This window comes from Pimephales promelas, chromosome 10 (genome assembly GCF_988280905.1).
Source record: "Pimephales promelas chromosome 10, fPimPro1.hap1.1, whole genome shotgun sequence".
Lineage (NCBI taxonomy): Eukaryota > Metazoa > Chordata > Actinopteri > Cypriniformes > Leuciscidae > Pimephales > Pimephales promelas.
Window position 1 is genome coordinate 17,028,565 of NC_142778.1, and position 20,234 is coordinate 17,048,798.

A 20,234-nucleotide genomic window follows, 5' to 3' on the forward strand; every position below is an offset into this window, starting at 1 on the left:
TATATCAATAAGTAAATTCTTTAGGGAATCTCTGTGAGAGTGCACAATGTATGTATGTGCTCTTATCCATTTTTATTTCTGTTGAGAAAGGACTCATTTTACCTTTAATTAAGTTCATGAGTTCATTTTATGTCAAATCTTATAGCACATATTATGACACACTACAACATTTTATGGCATCAATGTTCTGCTAAGAAAGGAGATATCAACCATGAACATAAACTGCATGGAGCAAACACAGAAAAGTGTGTGTATCAAGTGCACTCACTTTGAATGTCCTAACCCTCTTGAAGCTGAGATTTATCAAATTGGTTGGTTTGAATGATCAATACAAAAAAAGTGCAACTTCAAACTAAATAGCAATTCTTCACATTAATTTAAATAGGGAAATCTGAGGGAATCATGTAATGACACTCTAAATTCCAGGCAAGGATACTTGGTTGGCACCGCCTGCTCTTTTTAAGTAACACCCCCACTACCTTCATCATAAATGAATGAGCAGAGTGGGTGAGTGGGTCAGAAAATGAGAGAGATGTGGACTACTTTAAACATCTACCTGTATCTGTCCTTTAACTTTATTTCTGCAGCTGCAATCCTCCAATCAGGCACCTGTCAGCTCCAGAGACACTTCAGGTTGAATGGAATGTACCAGAATGGAGATGTTATACTTGGAGGTCTTTTTGAGGTTCACTTCCTCGCAGTGTTCCCAGAGCTGAGCTTCAGAACAGAGCCAGAACCACCTTACTGTGAGCAGTGAGTCTACAGTGGATATGAACAGCTACACAAGGCTTAAAAAGAAAGAAAGAAAAAGTTGGATGAGAAAGAAAATTTATTTTAAAAATGAACCTAAAAAAATCTGTTCTTTACAAAACAACTCATGCACTACAAGTCACTGTTAATTGCTAGTGTGAATTTTCTAACATGCTTCTTTTTTGTGTTTCATTTTTAGAATTGTTAAATATGAATATGTCTCTTGCTTTTTCTTAGATTTGATATGGCAAGTTTCCAGCAGGCACAGACCATGGTTTTTGCAATAAATGAGATCAATAAGAATCCAAACCTGCTGCCTAACATCACACTTGGTTACCATGTTTATGACAACTGTGTGATGCTAGGAATGGCATTCCGGGCTGCCATATCCCTGGCTAGCGGGACAGAGGAGTCCTTCTCCAACTTCAACTGTACTGGCTCTCCTCCGGTTATTGGGATTGTGGGGGACTCAAATTCCACTCCTTCTATAGCGATTTCTAGTGTTCTGGGATTATTTCGAGTACCTATAGTAAGCTAGAATAAAATGATTACAACATTGTCTGTACTTTTTAGCATTTGTTTCTGTAAACTCATTTTCATAAGTAGCAGAAGATTTGTATTCCTTAAAATGTTCATATGTTTGTATGTAAACAAATTTGTACAGCTATTTTTTTTTTCTCATTTGTTGTCTCTCCTTTTGCTTTTGCCTTATTAGGTTAGCTACTTTGCCACCTGTTCCTGTTTGAGTAACAGAAAAAAATACCCTTCTTTCTTCAGAACAATCCCCAGTGATGCCTTTCAAGTGCGGGCTATGATTAGGGTTTTAAGCCATTTTGGATGGACCTGGGTTGGTCTTGTCTACAGTGATGATGACTACGGAAACTACGCTGCTCAGTCCTTCCTCCAGAATGTGCATATGTTAGACGGGTGTGTTGCTTTTTCTGAAATCTTGCCTTTAGATAACAACCGCAAAGAAATACAGCGTATAGTGGGAGTGATTCAGGCCTCTACAGCAAGGGTGGTGGTGGTGTTCTCCACTTCAACTTATATGTTGCCTTTGATGGATGAGGTGGTACTCCAGAATATAACAGGCAGACAGTGGATTGCAAGTGAAGCTTGGGCTACTTCACCTGTTTTTCATACTCAGCGTCTTTTGCCCTTTCTGGGGGGCACACTGGGCATCGCCATCAGGCGTGGAGAGATCAAAGGACTTCATGAATTTCTACTACACCTCCGTCCTAACAATGATCAAAGAAACAATATGGTGAGAATCTTCTGGGAGAACATGTTTGGGTGCAAGTTTAACACTGGAGGTAGAGGAGACGAAATGTGTTCAGGGCAAGAGGATCTGAGCAGAACAAACACGGCATACACAGATGTATCAGAGCTGAGAGCCTCATATAATGTGTATAAAACAGTTTATGCCCTGGCACATGCGCTTCATGACCTGATGCAGTGTGAGGAGGGCAGAGGACCATTCAGTGGGAACAGATGTGCTGACATAACAAACCTACAGCCCTGGCAAGTAAGGTTCAAATACACAGTGCTGAATCATTTTACATAGAAGTAACAACTAGACACAAAAATAAAATTAAAAGTGCAGCATTTAACCCCTATCCTTTCTACAAACTACAGCTAGTTCACTACCTACATCATGTGAACTTCACCACAGGATTTGGGGATCATGTGTCATTTGATGAGAATGGTGATGTTCTGGCCATCTATGATGTGATGAACTGGCAGCCGAGCTCTGATGGCTCAATTATTGTTCGCACAGTTGGTGTGGTAGATGAAGGGGCAGCTACAGGGAAGGTGCTTACACTGAATGAAGATGCATTATATTGGAACTTTGAGACAAAAAAAGTAAGAACCATGCATGTTAATGTCATTCTGGAGATATATGCTCTAAATATTAAGTCATAATAGGAGAAATGAGGCAAAACTAATGGAAAGACCAACCTTGTTATAATGTAAAACAGAGGACAAACACAGAACTGATGACAGATTATGTTTCTTTCAGCCCCCACGGTCTGTGTGCAGTGAGAGCTGCCCCTCAGGAACCAGACGAGCAAGGAGGAAGGGTCTTCCAGTCTGCTGTTTTGACTGCCTGCCATGCGGAGATGGAGAGATTTCTAATACAACCGGTGATTGACAGAAAATAAAAATATACTTTCCAAAATTTGAATATCATTTAAAATGTTCTCTTATTTATTTGTTTGTTTGTGTCTCTCTCACAGATGCTAATGAGTGCACAATATGTCCAGATGAGTTCTGGTCCAATCCAGCTAAGGATCAGTGTGTCCCAAAAGAAATTGAGTTTCTATCCTATGAGGAACCTCTGGGTATCTCTCTGACCACTGCATCTCTGCTTGGCACCTGCTTCTGCGCTCTTGTGATGGTCATATTCGCTCATCACCGAAACACTCCCATAGTACGTGCCAACAATTCAGAGCTCAGCTTCCTGCTGCTGATATCACTCAAACTGTGTTTCCTGTGTGTGCTACTGTTCATTGGCCGGCCACAATTGTGGACGTGTCAGTCAAGGCATGCTGTGTTCGGCATAAGCTTTGTTCTGTGTATCTCCAGTATCCTGGTCAAGACTATGGTGGTAATAGCCGTCTTCAAGTCATCTCGACCAGAGGGCAAAAGTGCCATAAAATGGTTTGGAGCAGCTCAACAAAGATGCACAGTTCTAGTCCTAACAGCCCTCCAGGTTGTGATTTGTGCAGTCTGGCTATCAACTGCCTCTCCAACACCCCATAAAAACAACCAGTATCTTCGCTCAAAAATAGTATATGAATGTGCTATTGGCTCAGTGGCTGGTTTTTCTCTTCTGCTGGCATACATTGGACTATTGGCTGCAGTAAGCTTCCTGTTAGCCTTCCTGGCCAGAAATCTTCCAGATCATTTTAACGAAGCAAAGTTCATTACTTTTAGCATGTTAATCTTCTGTGCTGTGTGGATTGCATTTGTTCCAGCATATGTGAGCTCACCAGGGAAATATGCAGTGGCTGTGGAAATATTTGCCATTCTTGCTTCCAGTTTTGGTTTACTGGTGGCCATTTTTGCCCCAAAGTGTTACATAATCCTTTTACATCCAGAGAAAAACACCAAAAAATCCATCATGGGAAGAGAATCAAAGAACAAATAGGTTTACCTTACTGTAAAATTGTAAACTGTCTAAATTTATTTTGGTCTTCACTTCCCTAAACAAATAAGCAACATTTTTGTTTTTGCTATATAGTATGTCTTGTAGTACTATAATTATTCAAATACAAGTTATCCATTTGCTTGTTTTAAAATAACCCTGATGCGATGCGAAGTTTTGTGTATTATTTTATTTCTTTATTTGTTTGAACTCATATTTTTTTAATCATAACTCAAACTTCCGATGAAGCATCTGACTTATTTCTGATTACGTATGTCAGACTTTTCCAGTCATTGAGTTTTCCTAACCCTGCCTCTTTCTTAAGAAGCATTCTGTTGATCAAAGTGACAAATCCTTGTAATCGACTTGAATAAGTTGCTGTATCTGTGTGGAGAAATCTTTATAATTCCCATATATAGTCATAATTATTAAACAATACATTTATTGAATAATAATAATAATAATATTTCTAATACTCAATGTGCTCGGAAATGTAATGTACATGTAATTTACGCTTGATGTAATAAACAAATGAGGAGAAAACACTGCCAAAAGAGAATGTTTCCCACATTTTTTATTTAAAATGTCATTCAGTGACAAATGTTTTGAAATATTGACATTTGAAATAATGTCATGTGGTAAAATTTGCTGCCCAAAATGTGATGATATAATCAGTGATCAACTAAATTTAAATTAGTAATTAAAGACAAAACCAACATATTAAGAACAAACCAATTACAAGCTACTTAGCTATACCCACAAGCGGTCCTCAATGTATAGGGCAAAAAGCAAAAAGATTGCTTGAAAAATGTTGAACTTGCTAAATCTAGAAATTAATTTAACTTAAAATAAAGGAACTTGGGGTGCTGGAATGTATTGTAGTTGTCAAGTATTGTAATGTTGAGTTATGATTACCAATCGAATAGAGTGACACCTCAGTGTGTTCCTGTAAAAAAGCAATTTGCAGAGATTTCAAAGTGACTTTGGATTTAATAAAATTAAACAGTACTATACCAGATTCAAGTGCTATAGTTCCTGGTGAATGAAAACAAGCTTGACTCCTATTGCATGTACAATACAGACAGTCTGATATTGTAAGCTGCTATGTGATCAGCAAAATTCGAGACTCACACCTGTAAGTAAATGCATTTGTCATTCCCAAACACAATGTGAATGTAGCCTTTTTTGTTTGTTTGTTTTTGGTTTTGCAGAAATTAGAATGACATCAGAGCAAATCAGACCACACATTTCTAAACCTACATCCATTGTGATCATCCGTGTGCAATTTTGCTCATCTCACATGAGCTTAACATGTAGTATCATGAAAGTTGTCTGGGCAGACTACAGTACATTCATCAGGTTGTCACTGTCATTTGACCTGCCAGAGTCAGTTTGTCACTTTACTGCAATTCAGAAAACCTCGCCTGTGGCCTCATTGGATTGTGAAGTCCATTGGACGCCCCATTCAGTATCTTACTGGAAGTAGTAGGTCATATGGGTACTTTTTTAGTTGTAGGTCATCTGGGTACAGTTTTATGAATATTGTGAATTTAGACAAACTACTATTTTTGCTTAGGTTGTATCCAAGTTTGTATGCTTCCCTAATATGTATTATGTAACTGTCCCCATTATGTTCTGTTTTCATTCTCATATATTCCTTTGTTCAGTTTTCCTGCTCCTTATTTGTGTGCATTGATTTAAGCGTGTTGTATTAATTATCCTCATTTGTGTTTTCTATATAAATTGTTCCCTCACATTCATTCTCTGTTCAGAATTTAGTGTGTGTTGCCCTTCCTGACTAATTATTATTTTGCATCAACAACAACAACAACAAACAAAAAACTTGTATTGGAACTTTATTATTTATCTTTGTCTGCCTTTCTTCAACCACCTGTGACAGAAGACTGAACCTTTAAAAATGGCTTTAAAGAGACTACTGATATACTAAGGAGTGGTGGGCAGACCAAGGCTTCATGTAACACTTGGAACACAGTTGAAGCAAATGTGCTGTATTGTCAAATACACTTAATCATCATACCAGTAGATACAACAAGGACACATGTCACAACATAACAATTCCTACAGTTTCTTCATGTTGCATTCCAGGACTACAATCTTGCAACTTATCTTCAGCTACCCCCATCATGACAGACCTACTTCTGCCATTGATGTTTTATTGGTGCATGGAAAATTATGCTCCAGCATCGACTCCAGTCGGGGAAATTCCATGTAAATGTTGCAGCTTTGTGATTGAAAGAGGAGAAGAATCCCATATGTATGTTACTACAACAGAGGAGAAAGAGGAAAATGACTTGAAAATGAATGAAAGTGTCTCTCCAGGAACCCATCCCTAGCAATTTTTTTTTTTGCAATAAATTAGTTGTGTATGATTTCTCCACCAACTGACACTTTTTTGGTTATGTGGAACTTCTGTCTACAGCATCCTCCCCAGCCAATTCAACGACAGGTGCACCCTGGTTTCTTTTCTACCAGCTATCAGAGAAAATACACACTCCACCCCAAGCTCCCCACAGCTACAAAATTCACCACAAACAAAGAAGATGGCTTTATTCCTGAACTCACTTGCCACACTAAACACAGTGTGGACGTCAGAAACAGCATATTCTTAGAACTGATGAATATGTCAAGAAATGCCTTGTTTGCGGGAAATAACAATTGCATGCAACACACACCTTCAGTAGGAGCAGGAATCCCATGGGTGGTCCACCCTATCTCCAAATGTGACACGTGCACCTTATTTAACCTCTTAACCGCTCCCGGAGCGCTTGTCACAGTCATCGTCTGCACCAGTCTGTCTTTGTCATCACTACACTTCCCAGGATCCCGCTTGTCTCCTCACCTGAACTCACTTCCTCATTAGCCACCTGTTTCTCGTCATAATCATCTTTGTCACCTGTCATTGCCTTGTTATTGTTCGTTTGTATCTGTATTTAGTCTCCTTCTGTTCAGTTAGGCTTGATCGGTCATGTATAGTTGTGTGAGTCCTGGAGTGTTTTCCTTTCATTTCTGTAAGATTAAGTTTAAGTTTGTTAATAAAGCATCTACATTGAGTTCCTCTTGTCCACGTCTTCTGCATCCTGCACAATGCCTGACAGAACGACCTAACCAATATGAGCTGGGAGCTCGCTGGACAGATCACGGCTTTGGCTCTGGATAGCCGCAATCTGTTCAACTTCACCTGGGGGTTGTTCCTCTGGCTGCTTCCAGCCCTCTATACGATAAGGCCATTAGGGCATGTTACCTGCTGGGGGTTGAAAACGTAGACCTGAGGGAGCTCCAGACCTCTGGAGGTCTGGAGAGCTTCCTCCTGTGGCATGCCATGACCACCTGCCCAGACCTTCACCACTGATTCAGCCAGAGACCGCCCAGCCACTGACCACCCAGCCAGAGTGTTCTAAACCCTCTTCACCGCTGGTCCCATCCAGCTCAAAGCCCCCTTCACCGCTGGTTCCATCCAGCCGAGCCTTCACTGCTGGTTCCATCCAGCTCAAAGCCCTCTTCACCGCTGGTTCCATCCAGCCCAGCTGTCCGGCTCCACCATGGCCACCATCCTGGAGTCTTACTGTCAAATATATCTCAATGGGTCCTGCGTACAGTCGAAAAGGGTTACACCATTCAGGCCCTAGAGCAGGCTCTGGTTATGGAACAGGAAGTAGAAACTCTGCTGGCGAAAGGGGCCATAGCATGTGTCTCTCCGACAGGGAATCCGGTTTTTACATCCTTTACTTTTTCGTCACAAAGAAGGTCCCATTTTGGATCACACACGCCGCCCCCATGTGCGGGTATAAATACGGAAGTGGATACATGCACTAATTGCCTTTAGCTTCTGAACCGTTCGTATTGATGTCTCTGAAGAGTGCCATTGATTTCAATGATCGAGTGTGTCTGTGTTCTTTTGGAAAGACTCTCCCAGTGCTGGTGATTTCTACAGTGCAATGCCGCGGTGGTCGCGAGCTTTGAGCTCTCAACTGCTGTTTTAACAGCAAAGCAGGTTTTTGTGTTTGTGTGTTCCCGAGATCCTAAATGGTGACGAGCATGTCGGAGCTGTTGTGCTGCACGCGGGAGCGAACGACATCAGGCTGCGGCAGACGGAGGTTCTGAAGAAGGACTACGTGAGCCTGATCGAGATGGTACGCACCACAGCGCCTGAAGCAACGATCATCGTGTCTGGACCACTTCCCGCGTACCGACAAGGACAGGAAAGTTCAGTAGACTATTTGCACTAAATGAATGGTTAATGTCATTGTGTAATGAACAGAAACTGCTCTTTGTAAATAATTGGAATCTGTTTTGGGAGAGGCCCAGGCTCTACCGTGCTGATGGACTTCACCCCAGCAGAATCGGAGAGGCTGTTCTGTCGGACAACATCTCCAAGACGTTACACACCAGATGACTAGTAAGTCAAAGTCCAAATCACAGTCTTTGCTGTCCAAACTTAATTGATATACGTAGTGTAGAGCATTATATAGAAACTGTGTCTATTCCTCGTTTAGTGAAGCCAAACAATAAATCTAGTGCAGGATCTTGCAAAAATCTTATTGTAATTAAACCAGAAAATCTAAATATCAGTGAACAAAAACAATTTCTAAAGCTAGGTCTTCTAAACATTAGATCGCTCACACCTAAGGCGGTTATTGTAAATGAATTGGTCACAGATAATAATTTCTCTGTACTTTGCCTTACTGAAACCTGGCTTAACCCAAATTAGTATTTTGGTCTAAATGAGTCTACTCCGCCAGGATACTGTTATAAGCATGAGCCCCGTCTGATCGGTCGTGGCGGTGGTGTTGCAACAATCTATACTGTATATATCTATACTGTTGGCTACTGTATATAGACCTCCTGGGCCATGTGCTGAATTCCTAAAAGAGTTTGCAGACTTCCTCTCAGATCTATTGGTGAATGTCGATAAAGCAATAATTGTTGGAGATTTTAACATCCACGTAGAAATTGGCGCCTATCGAGAATGCTCTCACGTCACGAGTGCGGCTTCTTCTTCTTTGTTTTTTTTTCTTCTGCGCATTAGGCACGCTTTAATGCAGTGCTGCCTGTCACTGGTTTAGTAACGTCATTGCGTCCTTTATTGTTACTTGCTTGTAAAACCTAGTAAAAATGATGTATTTTTTATTTCTGAGTAAAGTTAACACATACATCAAGGTTACACATACATCACTGAGAAATTGAATAAAATAATAAAATAAAGTATAAATAATATATATAAAATAAAGAGAGCAATTATTTTAAATTATTGTAATTTAAGCAACTGCCGTCTATAAGAACCTGATGAAAACAACTGCTGTCAACAATTAGTGATCAAAAGACCTTTGCTAACTTTTTCACTACTTCACTACTTTTTCCCCAATTAACTTAAAAATGAAAATTTCTTTATAATTTACTCCATCCAAGATGTGTGTCTTTTCAGTGGAAATTTTCAGTGGATGTTAATTAGATTTGATTGGTAGATTTGATTCAACATTTTGGTTGCCATTCAAGTCCATTGTGTGTAGAAAAATCCTAAAATGTTTTCCTCAAAAAAGTTAATTTCCTTTCCACTGAAGAAAGAAAGACATGAACATCTTGGATGGCAGTGGGGTGAGTAAATTATCAGGAAATTTTCATTTTGGGGGGAAAAATCTTTTAAAATGAAGTTACTGCTAGGTTGATGTACAAGATATTGACAGTTGTCAGCACTGAAAAAAATGTTATGGTCCAAACTAAATAATGTTTAATTCACTGAATTGGCTTTATCACTCTCTCTCTCTCTCCTCTCCACTATAGTGTGTGGTGAGCACACTGGTGCTGTGGCTGCCGTCGCATCATCCCAGTAGATGATGAACACTGGTGGTGGTTGAGGAGAGATCCCCTGACATGATTCCAAAGCACTTTGGGTGGACAGTAGTTCATATGAAAGCGCTAAAAGCCTCATGCATTCATTCAATGTAAAGTTGGAAACAATTTAAAAAATATATATATTTGTGTCTGAATGTGCTAACGTTGTTTTCTAAAAATAAGAAACCTTGTGCTCTTAAAATAAGAACATATGTCTTGAAATTGGAATTGGACACATTGGAGTGTGTCAAAATATACCATTCACTTTAAAAAAGATACTTAATTAAATGAAAGAAATCACCAAAATTGGCATTTTTTTCTAAGTAAGAAAATTTAAGTAAAATTTTCTCAAAACAAGCAAAATAATCTTTGGCTTTTAGTTCTAGGCTAGTTAATTTATCTTAGAAGAAAAAAAGAAGAATTATTGCCTTATTTTAAGATTTTTTAACTCGGCAAGATTTTATTTTTTGCAGTGTTAAGCAGTGGGCAGTTCAAATCCCTTGGTTAAAGCCATAGAAAAGGTGGTCCCCTTGCCACAGCTTTTAAGCGGAAGCAGTTCTACAAGGAGCATGTAAGTGTTGTAGAGCCAGTTGAGTTTATTCTTGATCATAAAACTAGAAAGACCTATCAGTATATACCTATTTTGCCTTCTCTACAGCTGCTATTTAGTTGCAGTATTATTTTAAAGTGTGTTACGGATGACCACGAGAGACAGACAACTGATTCAGGGGTAGAGAAAGAACAGCAGTTTAGGTCCATAAGAGATGGTCTTTATTGCAAGGAAAACTCTTTTTTTGTGGAGAGGAATTGAAAATATCTTTATCATTGTACATTGACGATTTTGAGCTCTGTAACCCTCTTGGAACCTCACGTAAGAAACACAAACTTTGTGGGGTCTATTGGATTTTGAATAACTTGCCACCTGGATCAAATTCAACTCTTTCATCTATCTATTTGGCAGTTTTATGCAAGAATGAACATGTAAAGTTATATGGATATGACACAATTTTAGAGCCCCTTTTACAGGAATTGATTACTTTAGAGAATCATGGAGTTTATGTTCCAGAACTTGGACGGTTTGTGAAAGGTACAGTCCAGTCTGTCATTGCAGATAATCTAGGGGCCCACGGTTTAGCTGGCTTCATAGAAAGCTTCTCTGGTGAGTACTTTTGCAGGTTTTGTGTAGGCAAGAGGTTGGAGATCCAGGCTGAATCTGTTCAGACAGGTGATTTTGCGCTTAGAACAAAGGAAATTCATGATCCACATGTTACATCTGCAAAAGAAAACTCTGCCATAATTTGTGGGGTAAAAAGGGGGTGTGTGTTAACAGAGAAATTATCTCACTTTCATGTAACTCAAGGCTACCCTCCTGATATTGTGCATGACCTATTTGAGGGCATTGTGCCAGTGGAACTTGCACTCTGTTTAAGAGAATTTGTTTCTAAGAAGTATCTATCTCTTGAGACTCTGAACACATTGATCTTGAACTTTCCATATAAGTGGGGTGATAGAACCAATAGACCTCACATTATTCCGTGTACATATGCCTCAAAGTGTAACATTGGAGGTAATGCACACGAAAATTGGAATTTACGGAGATTGCTTCCATTTATTATTGGAGACTTGATACCAGAGTCTGAGCCAGGCTGGCTTGTACTTCTTGATTTAAAAGAAATAGTTGAGCTTGCTGTCGCCCCCATTTATAACGAAGAAACGATAGCCTACTTAAACAGCAAAATTACAGAGCACAGACACAGATTTGTTGAACTTTTTCCATCACGACTGTTACCGAAACATCATTTTGTGGAACACTATCCACAAATGATTAAATATTTTGGACCTCTTGTTGGGCAGTGGACTATGAGGTTTGAGGCGAAACATAGTTTCTTTAAGAAAGTTGCTCGCCACACAAACTGTTTCAGAAACATAATGCTCACACTGGCTGCCAAACACCAGCAAATGATTGCATATCAAATCCATTCCTGTAGGCTTAAGAAGTTCACACTAGAAGTTATACGTGTCTCCACACTTCCTGTGGATGTCTTAAACAAGGAAGTAGTTGCAGATTTGGGACACAAATATCCAGGAATTAGTGAGGTCCATGTTGCAAAAAATGTCACAAACAATGGGATCAATTATCGAACTGGTATGCTCATTTCATTTGGGTCTGCTGGAGGCCTGCCAGAGTTTGCTGAAATTCTTCAGATGTGTATCGTCAAAAACAGTTTGCATTTTGTTGTGAAGATACTGTGTGCATGGTATCAAGAACATTTTAGAGCTTTTCAGTTGACTGTCTCTCCTGATAGGGAGGTTGCCCTGGTTGATCTTGAACAGCTAACTGATGCTTATCCACTATATGATTATATGGTAGGAGGAAGACGAATGGTAACCCTGAAGAGGCACATCCTCATCTAAGGTAAAGTGTTTATGTAAAGTGTTTATGTAAACTTTACCTTATGTCTAAGGTAAAGTGTTTTTATTTAAAACAAGTAACTGCTAAAAATTGTATTACTGATGACTGTTTTTTCTGCTTTGTTTCCTCTTTTAGAAAAGTAGGGAAAAATGTCAAGTCCGGCCATTCTGAGGATTGTTTTTGGTGGGGATGACGATGCAAGGAAACTTGCACTTAAGACAGGAATCCCAAAGTCTCTGGATGACCTTGTCCTTGAAATTATGACTGTTTTTGGGGTGAAGCAAAAGTTCAGGCTCCAGTACAAAGATAAGGACTTTGGGAATGAATACATGAATTTTCATGTCAACCAGTCAAATTGAAGACAGGGATACCCTGAAACTGATTTTTCTATCAACTGATGAGTCTAGACTGCACCTGATGCACCTGCCTGCTCCACCATTACTGTAACTTCACCCGGTTCAACATGTAGCTCTGATACTCCTGACATGAGAGATGTTAACGCATGTGCTATTGACTCAGTCCAGGAAGTCAATTTATCTGATGACTCGTTTTGCAGCACCGCTGACACTGTCATAGTGTCGTCTCCCGAGTCAAGAACCGGTTGTTGGCCTCAGGTTTTTATAGTTCCTCGATTTTCATGTTCTGCTGAAATTTAGCTTCAAAGAGCTGACACAGAGTTCAGCAACAGTGGAACGCTACTTATTCCACCACCAAAACTAAGATCGGACATTCTTGAAGGCATGGCTGAGGAGATCTTTAGGTATGCAGCATACCCCACTGATAGTCAGCATGACCAGGCAGCTGAAGCCCTGATAAATGCACATCCTCGCTTGAGGGAAAAGGGAACTCGCACTGGCCATGAAGGATGAAAACATTATCTAAAGATTAAGATGTCTAATTTTCGCTCAAAACTCAGCAAGATTGGACACCCTGAAATCTCTGTGAATTCTCTTAGGAACAAGCGTAAAGGTCAGGGTAAAGCAGCATCCAACATCAAAAAGCCAAGAAAGGCTGAAGTAAATTTCCTTCCTTGTCTCCCAAAAGGAGAAACAGCAGAGAGCATGGAGAAGGAAATAATTGCTCTCTTGACTGAAGTGAAAAAGAAAAATAATGAGGCAGTCATTAAGGAAAAAATGCAATTGACCTTCTCCTATAGACGACAAGAGTTGGTTGAAGACTTGGCAGTCATGTCTGATTTACAAAGCAGGTGGCCTGCGCTGTTCACAGTAAATGAAGTAAGTTTTATTGATATTTACACAAGAATAAATTGTAAATTACCATAAATTCCTCCACAGTAGGCCTATATTTAATGGCTATCTTTATTTCCCTTTTCTATCTTTTTTTTTTTAAGATAAATGCAGAATTCATGCGGATAACAACTGTACCACTTCTGTCAAAGTTCTTGGCGCAGCTTGACAGATACACTGTTAATCTACACAAGGTTTTCAGCAGCAAAGGTGGTGCTTCTGGACAGAAGATATCACGCATTATGGCAATTGCAGACAAGGTGTAGTAAACTGAATTTCATTTTTTATTTATTTTATTTACATTTAACTAATTACAAATATTGTATATAATATATATATTGTCATTTAATTGATTAATTTAGATTGTCATGTAATTTTCAGTGTGATGACATACACATCAAACGAGACTGTGTTATAAAAAGTCTGTGTGTATACCTCAATAAGGACATTACAACACTCGTCAAAGAATTTGAGGTTTGTATATGTACTTTTTGTTATGACCTAAACATATTGCCAGCCTGTATGTTACCAATTTTTCAGTGAACCTGAACATGGTGTTAATTATTTTTTTTTAAAGAAAGTTTTTTGATTTTTTTTTTTTTTTTTTTTTTTTGATTTTTGTTTTGGCTTAGGACTGCAATTCTGAAGAAGCAGAGAAAGTAATTTCTGAGACCACTCTGGGCCTTTTTGTGATCCGTAAAGAAGGTGCTGTTGCTGAGGAAGAGCCAGAGGATGTTGGAGTAGTGTTAGAGGGTGTGCAGCTGTTACAGCAGTTGAAGAGCGTTTCTTTTGGATTGGTAATGCTGTTTGGACTGATCTACGCTCTCAACTTAAGCTACCCTCAGAGTCTCAAATTCACGTTTGAATTCTTTCAAAAGGTACTGATGAATTTGGATGGCAGCAAGCTTTCCCCAAAGGTTCAGGCACTTAAAATTAAAATGTTTCAGTGAATAGAACATTCACTTCTTGTCTAGATGTTTCTAACATCTGAAGGGAGATTGAAAACTTTTTCAACATTCAAGACTGATGCACTGAAAGAAATTTTGCGATGGACTGATGATGACACTAACTCCAGCTTGCAAGAGACTGTACCTACTGCACCATTTTTGATTTTGAAGCTCTGATACTCTTGACACAAGAGATTTAAGCCCTTGTGCTATTGATTCAGTCCAGGAACTTATCTGATGACTTGTTTTGCAGCAGCGCAGAAACTGTTATAGTCAGAAACAGTTCTTGGCCTCAGGTTTTTTCATTTCTGTGTTCTGCTTAAATTCAGCTTCAGAGACCTGACACAGAGTTCAGAAACAGTGTAATGCTATGCCACCACTAAAACTAAGATTGGAAATTCTTAGATCTTTATTTGGTATGCTGCATATTCCATGGATAGCTTGATCAAGCAGCTGAGGTACTGAGTAGGTCACTTAGTTCTGGCCTAAATGTTGAAATGTGAAAACGTGTTATGTTGAAAACAAATTGTTGTTGAAACCCTGTTATATGTAAAAAGTGTTTTGAAAAACCCTCTAAGGAATTCAGCTTCAGAGACCTGACACAGAGTTCAGAAACAGTCTAATATGCCAACACTAAAACTTATATTGGACATTCTTGGGGGAGATCTTCTTTTGGTATGCTGCATATTCCATGGATAGCTTGATCAAGCAGCTGAGGTAGTGAGTAGGCCTCTTAGTTCTGGCCTAAATGTTGAAATGTGAAAACGTGTTACATGTTCAAAACAAATTGTTGTTGAAACCCTGTTATATGTAAAAAGTGTTGAAAACCTGTTACATGTAAAGGAAAATATAGTCCTTAGAGGGTTAGTTCACCCAAAAATGTAAATTCAGTCAGTAATTACTCACCCTCATGTTGTTCCAATCCCGTAAGACTTGTTCATCTTCAGAACACAAATGAAGATATTTTTAGATTTCATAAAAAGTTTACCAGATTTCATAAAAAAAATATCTTCATTTGTGTTCCGAAGGTGAACAAAGTCTACAAAGTACTACTACTATCAATGGGAGCTCCTGTAGAAATCGTTGAGGAATACAAGTATATAGGTACAATCTTTGATAATCGGATGAAATTTAATTCAAACACGGAGGAGATCCTCAAGAAATGCCAGCAGCGGCATTATTTCCTGAGGAAACTCAACTCATTTGGGGTCAGCAAGGTCATCCTCAAAACGTTTTACCATTCGTTTATAGAGACTGTTATGACTTTTTCCATCTCTTGCTGGTTCCACTCCATCACTCTACAAAATAGAAACCGCCTCGAAAACTCAGTCAAAGTTTGTTCCAAAATAATAGGACATCCGGTCAGAGCCCTTCCGATTGTATGTGATCAGCAGATGTTGAGGTTAGCTGGCAGAATTTTACAGGACCCATTACACGCTATGTTCCCTGCATTTGAGTGGCTTCCCTCTGGACGTCGGCTACGCTGTCCAAACTGCAGAACTCAGAGGAGAAGGGCAATCTTTGTACCTAAGGCTGTCCAGCTTCTAAACTCCCAACCATCTTTGAAATCTTTCTTACCCTGATGACTTTCTACTTCTTGCACACTTTTGAAGTGATTTATGGACACCTGCAAGATTGGACTATGTTGTCTATGGACTGATCGGACTATCTCTATGTTGCTAATGCTGATATATATCTGCCCATCTGCTCACTTATTTATCTATTTTTACCTTTATTCTTATTATTTAAAAGGTTACTTTTATCTTTATTATGAAATATTACTTGCACTAATCCACGGGCCTTGCAATTGCCCCATGGGGATAAATAAAGTTTTTTGAAATTGAAATTGAAAGTCTTACGGGGTTGGAACAACATGAGGGTGAGTAATTACTGACAGAGATTTCATTTTTGGGTGAACTATCCCTTTAAGGTTACTTCTCTTTTGTGTTTCAATTTCACATTTTTATTTATATATAAAAAACCATGTTCTCCAAGAACAAAGTTTATTTGTTCTAACAAATATTTAGGAAGATTGGTACTGTACCAATTTCAAGTTAAAAATGTTTGATGGTGAAATTTGGACACAGGTTTAAAACTTTAAAACAGGTTTAATACTAAAAGAGTAACAAGTAATAACGACAGAAAGTATATAGTCTGACTCTGGGAGGATGTATAAAACTAAAACATTCAATTGTAAAGTTTTACTATGCCTATATTATGCTATATCCTGCTTGGATGTTTTTGTTTCTTTTGTCAGAATGGAGCAATTGCACAAAATAAATGTTTTAAAATGTAACATGTTTTTGACCATTCATTCAATAGATTTAGGGAAATGTAAGATACTTAATATAGTTATATAAAGCAAGTAACTACAATTCATTTGAAATGAGTAAAGTTTATTTAATACACAATCTTAAATCACAGTTCATCAATTCACAAAACAATTATTTAATTCATTCACGTCAACTGAACATGATGGTGAAGCTTAAATAAAATGTTAACTTAAACATTGGATTTATGTGATCAAATTGGATGGAAAATTGATATGTATTTGAAATACATAAGTTTTAACTTTTGGGGTTAAATATTTTTTTGAGTGATATATGCGCATATATGAAACATGCTGCATATATACAGCATATATGCACATATATGATAATATATATGCTGTATATGTGTGTATATATGACACATATAGGCAATTTTAGGTGCATATATGCACATATATGATAAGATATATGCTGCATATGTGTGTATATATGGCACATATAGGCAATTTTAGGTGCATATACAGGCCATATAGGTCTCCTGCATTGCTTCTTTATATCCACATATAAGTGCTATATATAGCATACTATATCTTGTATGCATACACGAGTATCCTATACTGTAGCTCATGGCAGGATCTGCTCATTTGTAGCTCATCCACTCTAAACAATGCTGGGTTGTTTGAACCCAAATTTGGGTGAAATATGGACAAACCAAATGTTTGGTTAAAAATGTAATTTCAAATTTTAACCCAAATTCAACTTTCACTTTCACTTTTTCAACTGTAAATTTTTTTAATTGCATTTTTAACCCAACATTTGGGTTTATCCATGTTTGACCCAAAGCATTTTTAGAGTGTATGTGGGTAGTTGACGTGACGTGGCTTTTTCACCGTCATAGAAGATAAAAAATCATTTATTTCACATTTTCATAATTTAGAAAACTGTAAATGGTTAAGCATTTTCTTGTTTTACATGAATTTATTGTTTTAATACCAGAGTTACTTTTTTTTTTTTTACAACTTTGAGCCAAATCTCAAACTCGTCCTGTGTGACGGGAGACAACATTTTTTTCATAAACATTACCTTTAATAAATAAAGAAAATAATGTTTAAAAATCTTAATGGGCACTCCTGGCATAATTGTGCAAGTGTCTATTTCACTAAGTGGCCAATCATTTTCCTATACATACATTTCTAAATGTATGGGAATTTCATAAAGTTTGTCACAGAAAAAAAAATGTCCTTTGGTGTTACGCAATAATCTGATATTATGTTGGGCAATATCATGGACAACTACATTTAGTAGAAAGACCCCATTCAAGGTCATGTGACTGAAGACCCCTATGAAGCCCATGAGCAGTGCACATAGTAATTATTTCTCTCAGAATTGCTCAAATATTTAACTATGATTTCAGACCACTGAAGTTGTTAAGGTTTTTTTGTCCTTTGGTGTGACGCCCCTAAATTTTATTTTTTAATTTAAATTTGTATTTTTAACAGCAGGACTATGTAATATTATGCAAATGTATCATGCCAATTGCTAATGACAGTTCAGCTAGCATTACCATAGTTATTAACATGCCACAAAAAGCTCAAATGTCCTTTGGTGTGACAGGAAATGTCCTTCGGTGTGACACTTTGGCTGTCACGGTGGACAGTTCCTCTGTTTCCTTCTAGTCTCGTGTTTATGTTGTTGTATGAATGCACGTGTGTGAGGGGCGTGTCTGTGTGGCATTACCTGATCCACTCCAGCTGCTCATCATCAATCATCACCAGCTGCAGTCGATCACCACCTTGCATATATACTCACCACTGTTCTCTCATCTTTGTCAGATCGTTGTTTGGTGTTTGGTGTGTCTCTGTTCCTGGTCCCTGTATTCCTGATCGTCTCGTCCTCCGTGAAGTGTCGATCGTGTATTGAGTATTGTTCACCGTGTCCTGTGGATTTCACCGTCTGTCTTCACATCATCTGGTTGACCGTCGAAGTCCCTGCGTCACCTTGTTTCTGGCTTACTGCATTGGACTGAGTTTCAATAAATCCCTGTTCACTCGCATCTGCTCCCTGTGATTATTGCACCATGACAGAACGATCTGACCTTCAAATGGGAGCAGCGAGTGCGGCAGCCACATCCATCGAGGAGTTCGTACATCACAGCATTCAGAGAATGAACTCTCAGGAGAAGGAGATCGGCGACACGGGTCGCGCAGTCCAAGCTTTGGTGACGCAGGTGTCCGAGCTCACCCAGCAGATCCAGCGCCTACGTGTTCCCGCTGCGCCCCCCACACCTGCCGTTCCTCTCGCACCATCGGGAAGCCCCTCCCAGTCGGAACCCCGTTTGCCGGTACCAGAAGCATATTCGGGTGGGCCTTCATTTTGCAGAGCATTTCTAAACCGGTGTTCTATGCATTTTGCCTTGCAGCCACGCACTTTTTCCAACGAACAGACCAAGGTTGCATTTGTACTGACTTTATTGACTGGGAGAGCGGCACTCTGGGGAACGGCGGTGTGGGAGAACCAGAACCCATGCTGTGCCTCGTTCCAGGACCTGTCGAACGAGATGAAGAAAGTGTTCGACAGGTCAGTATCAGGAAGAGAGGCGGCCAGAACGTTGGCGGAACTTCGCCAAGGAAGACGTTCAGTATCGGAGTTCTCAATCGAGTTCAGGACCCTGGCGGCGGAGTGTGGCTGGAACGAGGAGGCGCAGTGGGACATGTTCCTGCATGGGCTGGCTGACCACGTCCAGAAGGAGATCTACGCCCTGGATCTCCCCACGACTCTCAACGGCCTGATTGACCTCGCCTTACGGGTGGACGCTCGACTGTCCAGAGTCGAGCGCAGAACAACTTCCACCCGTACGTTCGGAGAGATGGACGTCCAGCGATCCAGCGGCAGGGACGTGGTCAGTCCCGTCAACGATCACGAGCCTATGCAGGTGGGTCGAGCTCGGCTTTCCCGGGAGGAGAGGGAGAGGCGGAGGTCCCAGGGCCTTTGCCTGTATTGCGGAGGGACTGGTCATTATGCTTACAGCTGCCCGGTAAAAGGCCAAGCCCGACAGTAAACGTGAGGCTACTGTCGGGTGGGATCTCCGCCAGGAAGACCTCATCAGCAACATCTACTTCCACTCTCCTCTCGGTAAGACTGAGATGGTCAACTAATCAACACGACTGTCTTGCACTACTGGACTCCGGGGCGGAAGGTAACTTTATGGATTTTAATTTTGCACGCACTTTTCAAATTCCCCTCCGTTCCCTCGATCACCGGATTTCTCCCGAGTGTATTTTACCCGAAACCATATTCGTTTCAACACTCACATGGGAGATCGAAGCGAAGGTCAAGAGAGCCTTAGAAGGGGTAACGCCTCCGCCCGGTTGCCCACCGAATCGTCTGTTTGTGCCGGAGGGATTACGGTCTGACGTTATTCAGTGGGGTCACAGTTCCAACGTAGCCTGTCATCCAGGAGTTACTCGCACTGGTTTTTCAGTCAAGCAACGGTTTTGGTGGCCACGTATGGCTCGCGACGTTCACGATTTTGTTTTGGCTTGTTCAGTTTGTGCTATTGGTAAGTCTTCCAATCAACCTCCAGATGGGTTACTTCAACCGCTGCCGGTG

At 39.7% G+C, this 20,234-nt stretch overlaps 2 protein-coding genes across 2 annotated transcripts; both read left to right on the top strand.

Moving 5' to 3' along the window:
* The first annotated feature begins 532 nt into the window (after positions 1 to 532).
* LOC120486023 (extracellular calcium-sensing receptor-like) lies at positions 533 to 3,901 on the top strand. Its single transcript, XM_039681863.2, has 6 exons — positions 533 to 753; positions 988 to 1,279; positions 1,466 to 2,275; positions 2,386 to 2,613; positions 2,771 to 2,894; positions 2,988 to 3,901. Exons 1-6 carry the CDS (start codon positions 533 to 535, stop codon positions 3,899 to 3,901), a joined length of 2,589 nt encoding a protein of 862 aa, XP_039537797.2.
* An 8,708-nt stretch (positions 3,902 to 12,609) lies between these two features.
* Positions 12,610 to 14,618, top strand: LOC148977375 (uncharacterized). Its single transcript, XM_089116647.1, has 4 exons — positions 12,610 to 13,396; positions 13,513 to 13,668; positions 13,790 to 13,882; positions 14,041 to 14,618. Exons 1-4 carry the CDS (start codon positions 13,052 to 13,054, stop codon positions 14,356 to 14,358), a joined length of 912 nt encoding a protein of 303 aa, XP_088972773.1. The 5' UTR covers positions 12,610 to 13,051; the 3' UTR covers positions 14,359 to 14,618.
* The last annotated feature ends 5,616 nt before the right edge of the window (positions 14,619 to 20,234 follow it).

Excerpts from the sequence above, each read along its gene's own strand:
- LOC120486023 (XM_039681863.2), top strand. The coding sequence starts at position 533 with ATGTGGACTACTTTAAACATCTACCTGTATCTGTCCTTTAACTTTATT. Across the intron at positions 754-987 it reads GAACCACCTTACTGTGAGCA|ATTTGATATGGCAAGTTTCC; the intron begins GTGAGTCTACAG and ends GCTTTTTCTTAG. Across the intron at positions 1,280-1,465 it reads GATTATTTCGAGTACCTATA|GTTAGCTACTTTGCCACCTG; the intron begins GTAAGCTAGAAT and ends TTGCCTTATTAG.
- LOC148977375 (XM_089116647.1), top strand. The coding sequence starts at position 13,052 with ATGTCTAATTTTCGCTCAAAACTCAGCAAGATTGGACACCCTGAAATC. Across the intron at positions 13,397-13,512 it reads CGCTGTTCACAGTAAATGAA|ATAAATGCAGAATTCATGCG; the intron begins GTAAGTTTTATT and ends TTTTTTTTTAAG. Across the intron at positions 13,883-14,040 it reads CACTCGTCAAAGAATTTGAG|GACTGCAATTCTGAAGAAGC; the intron begins GTTTGTATATGT and ends GTTTTGGCTTAG.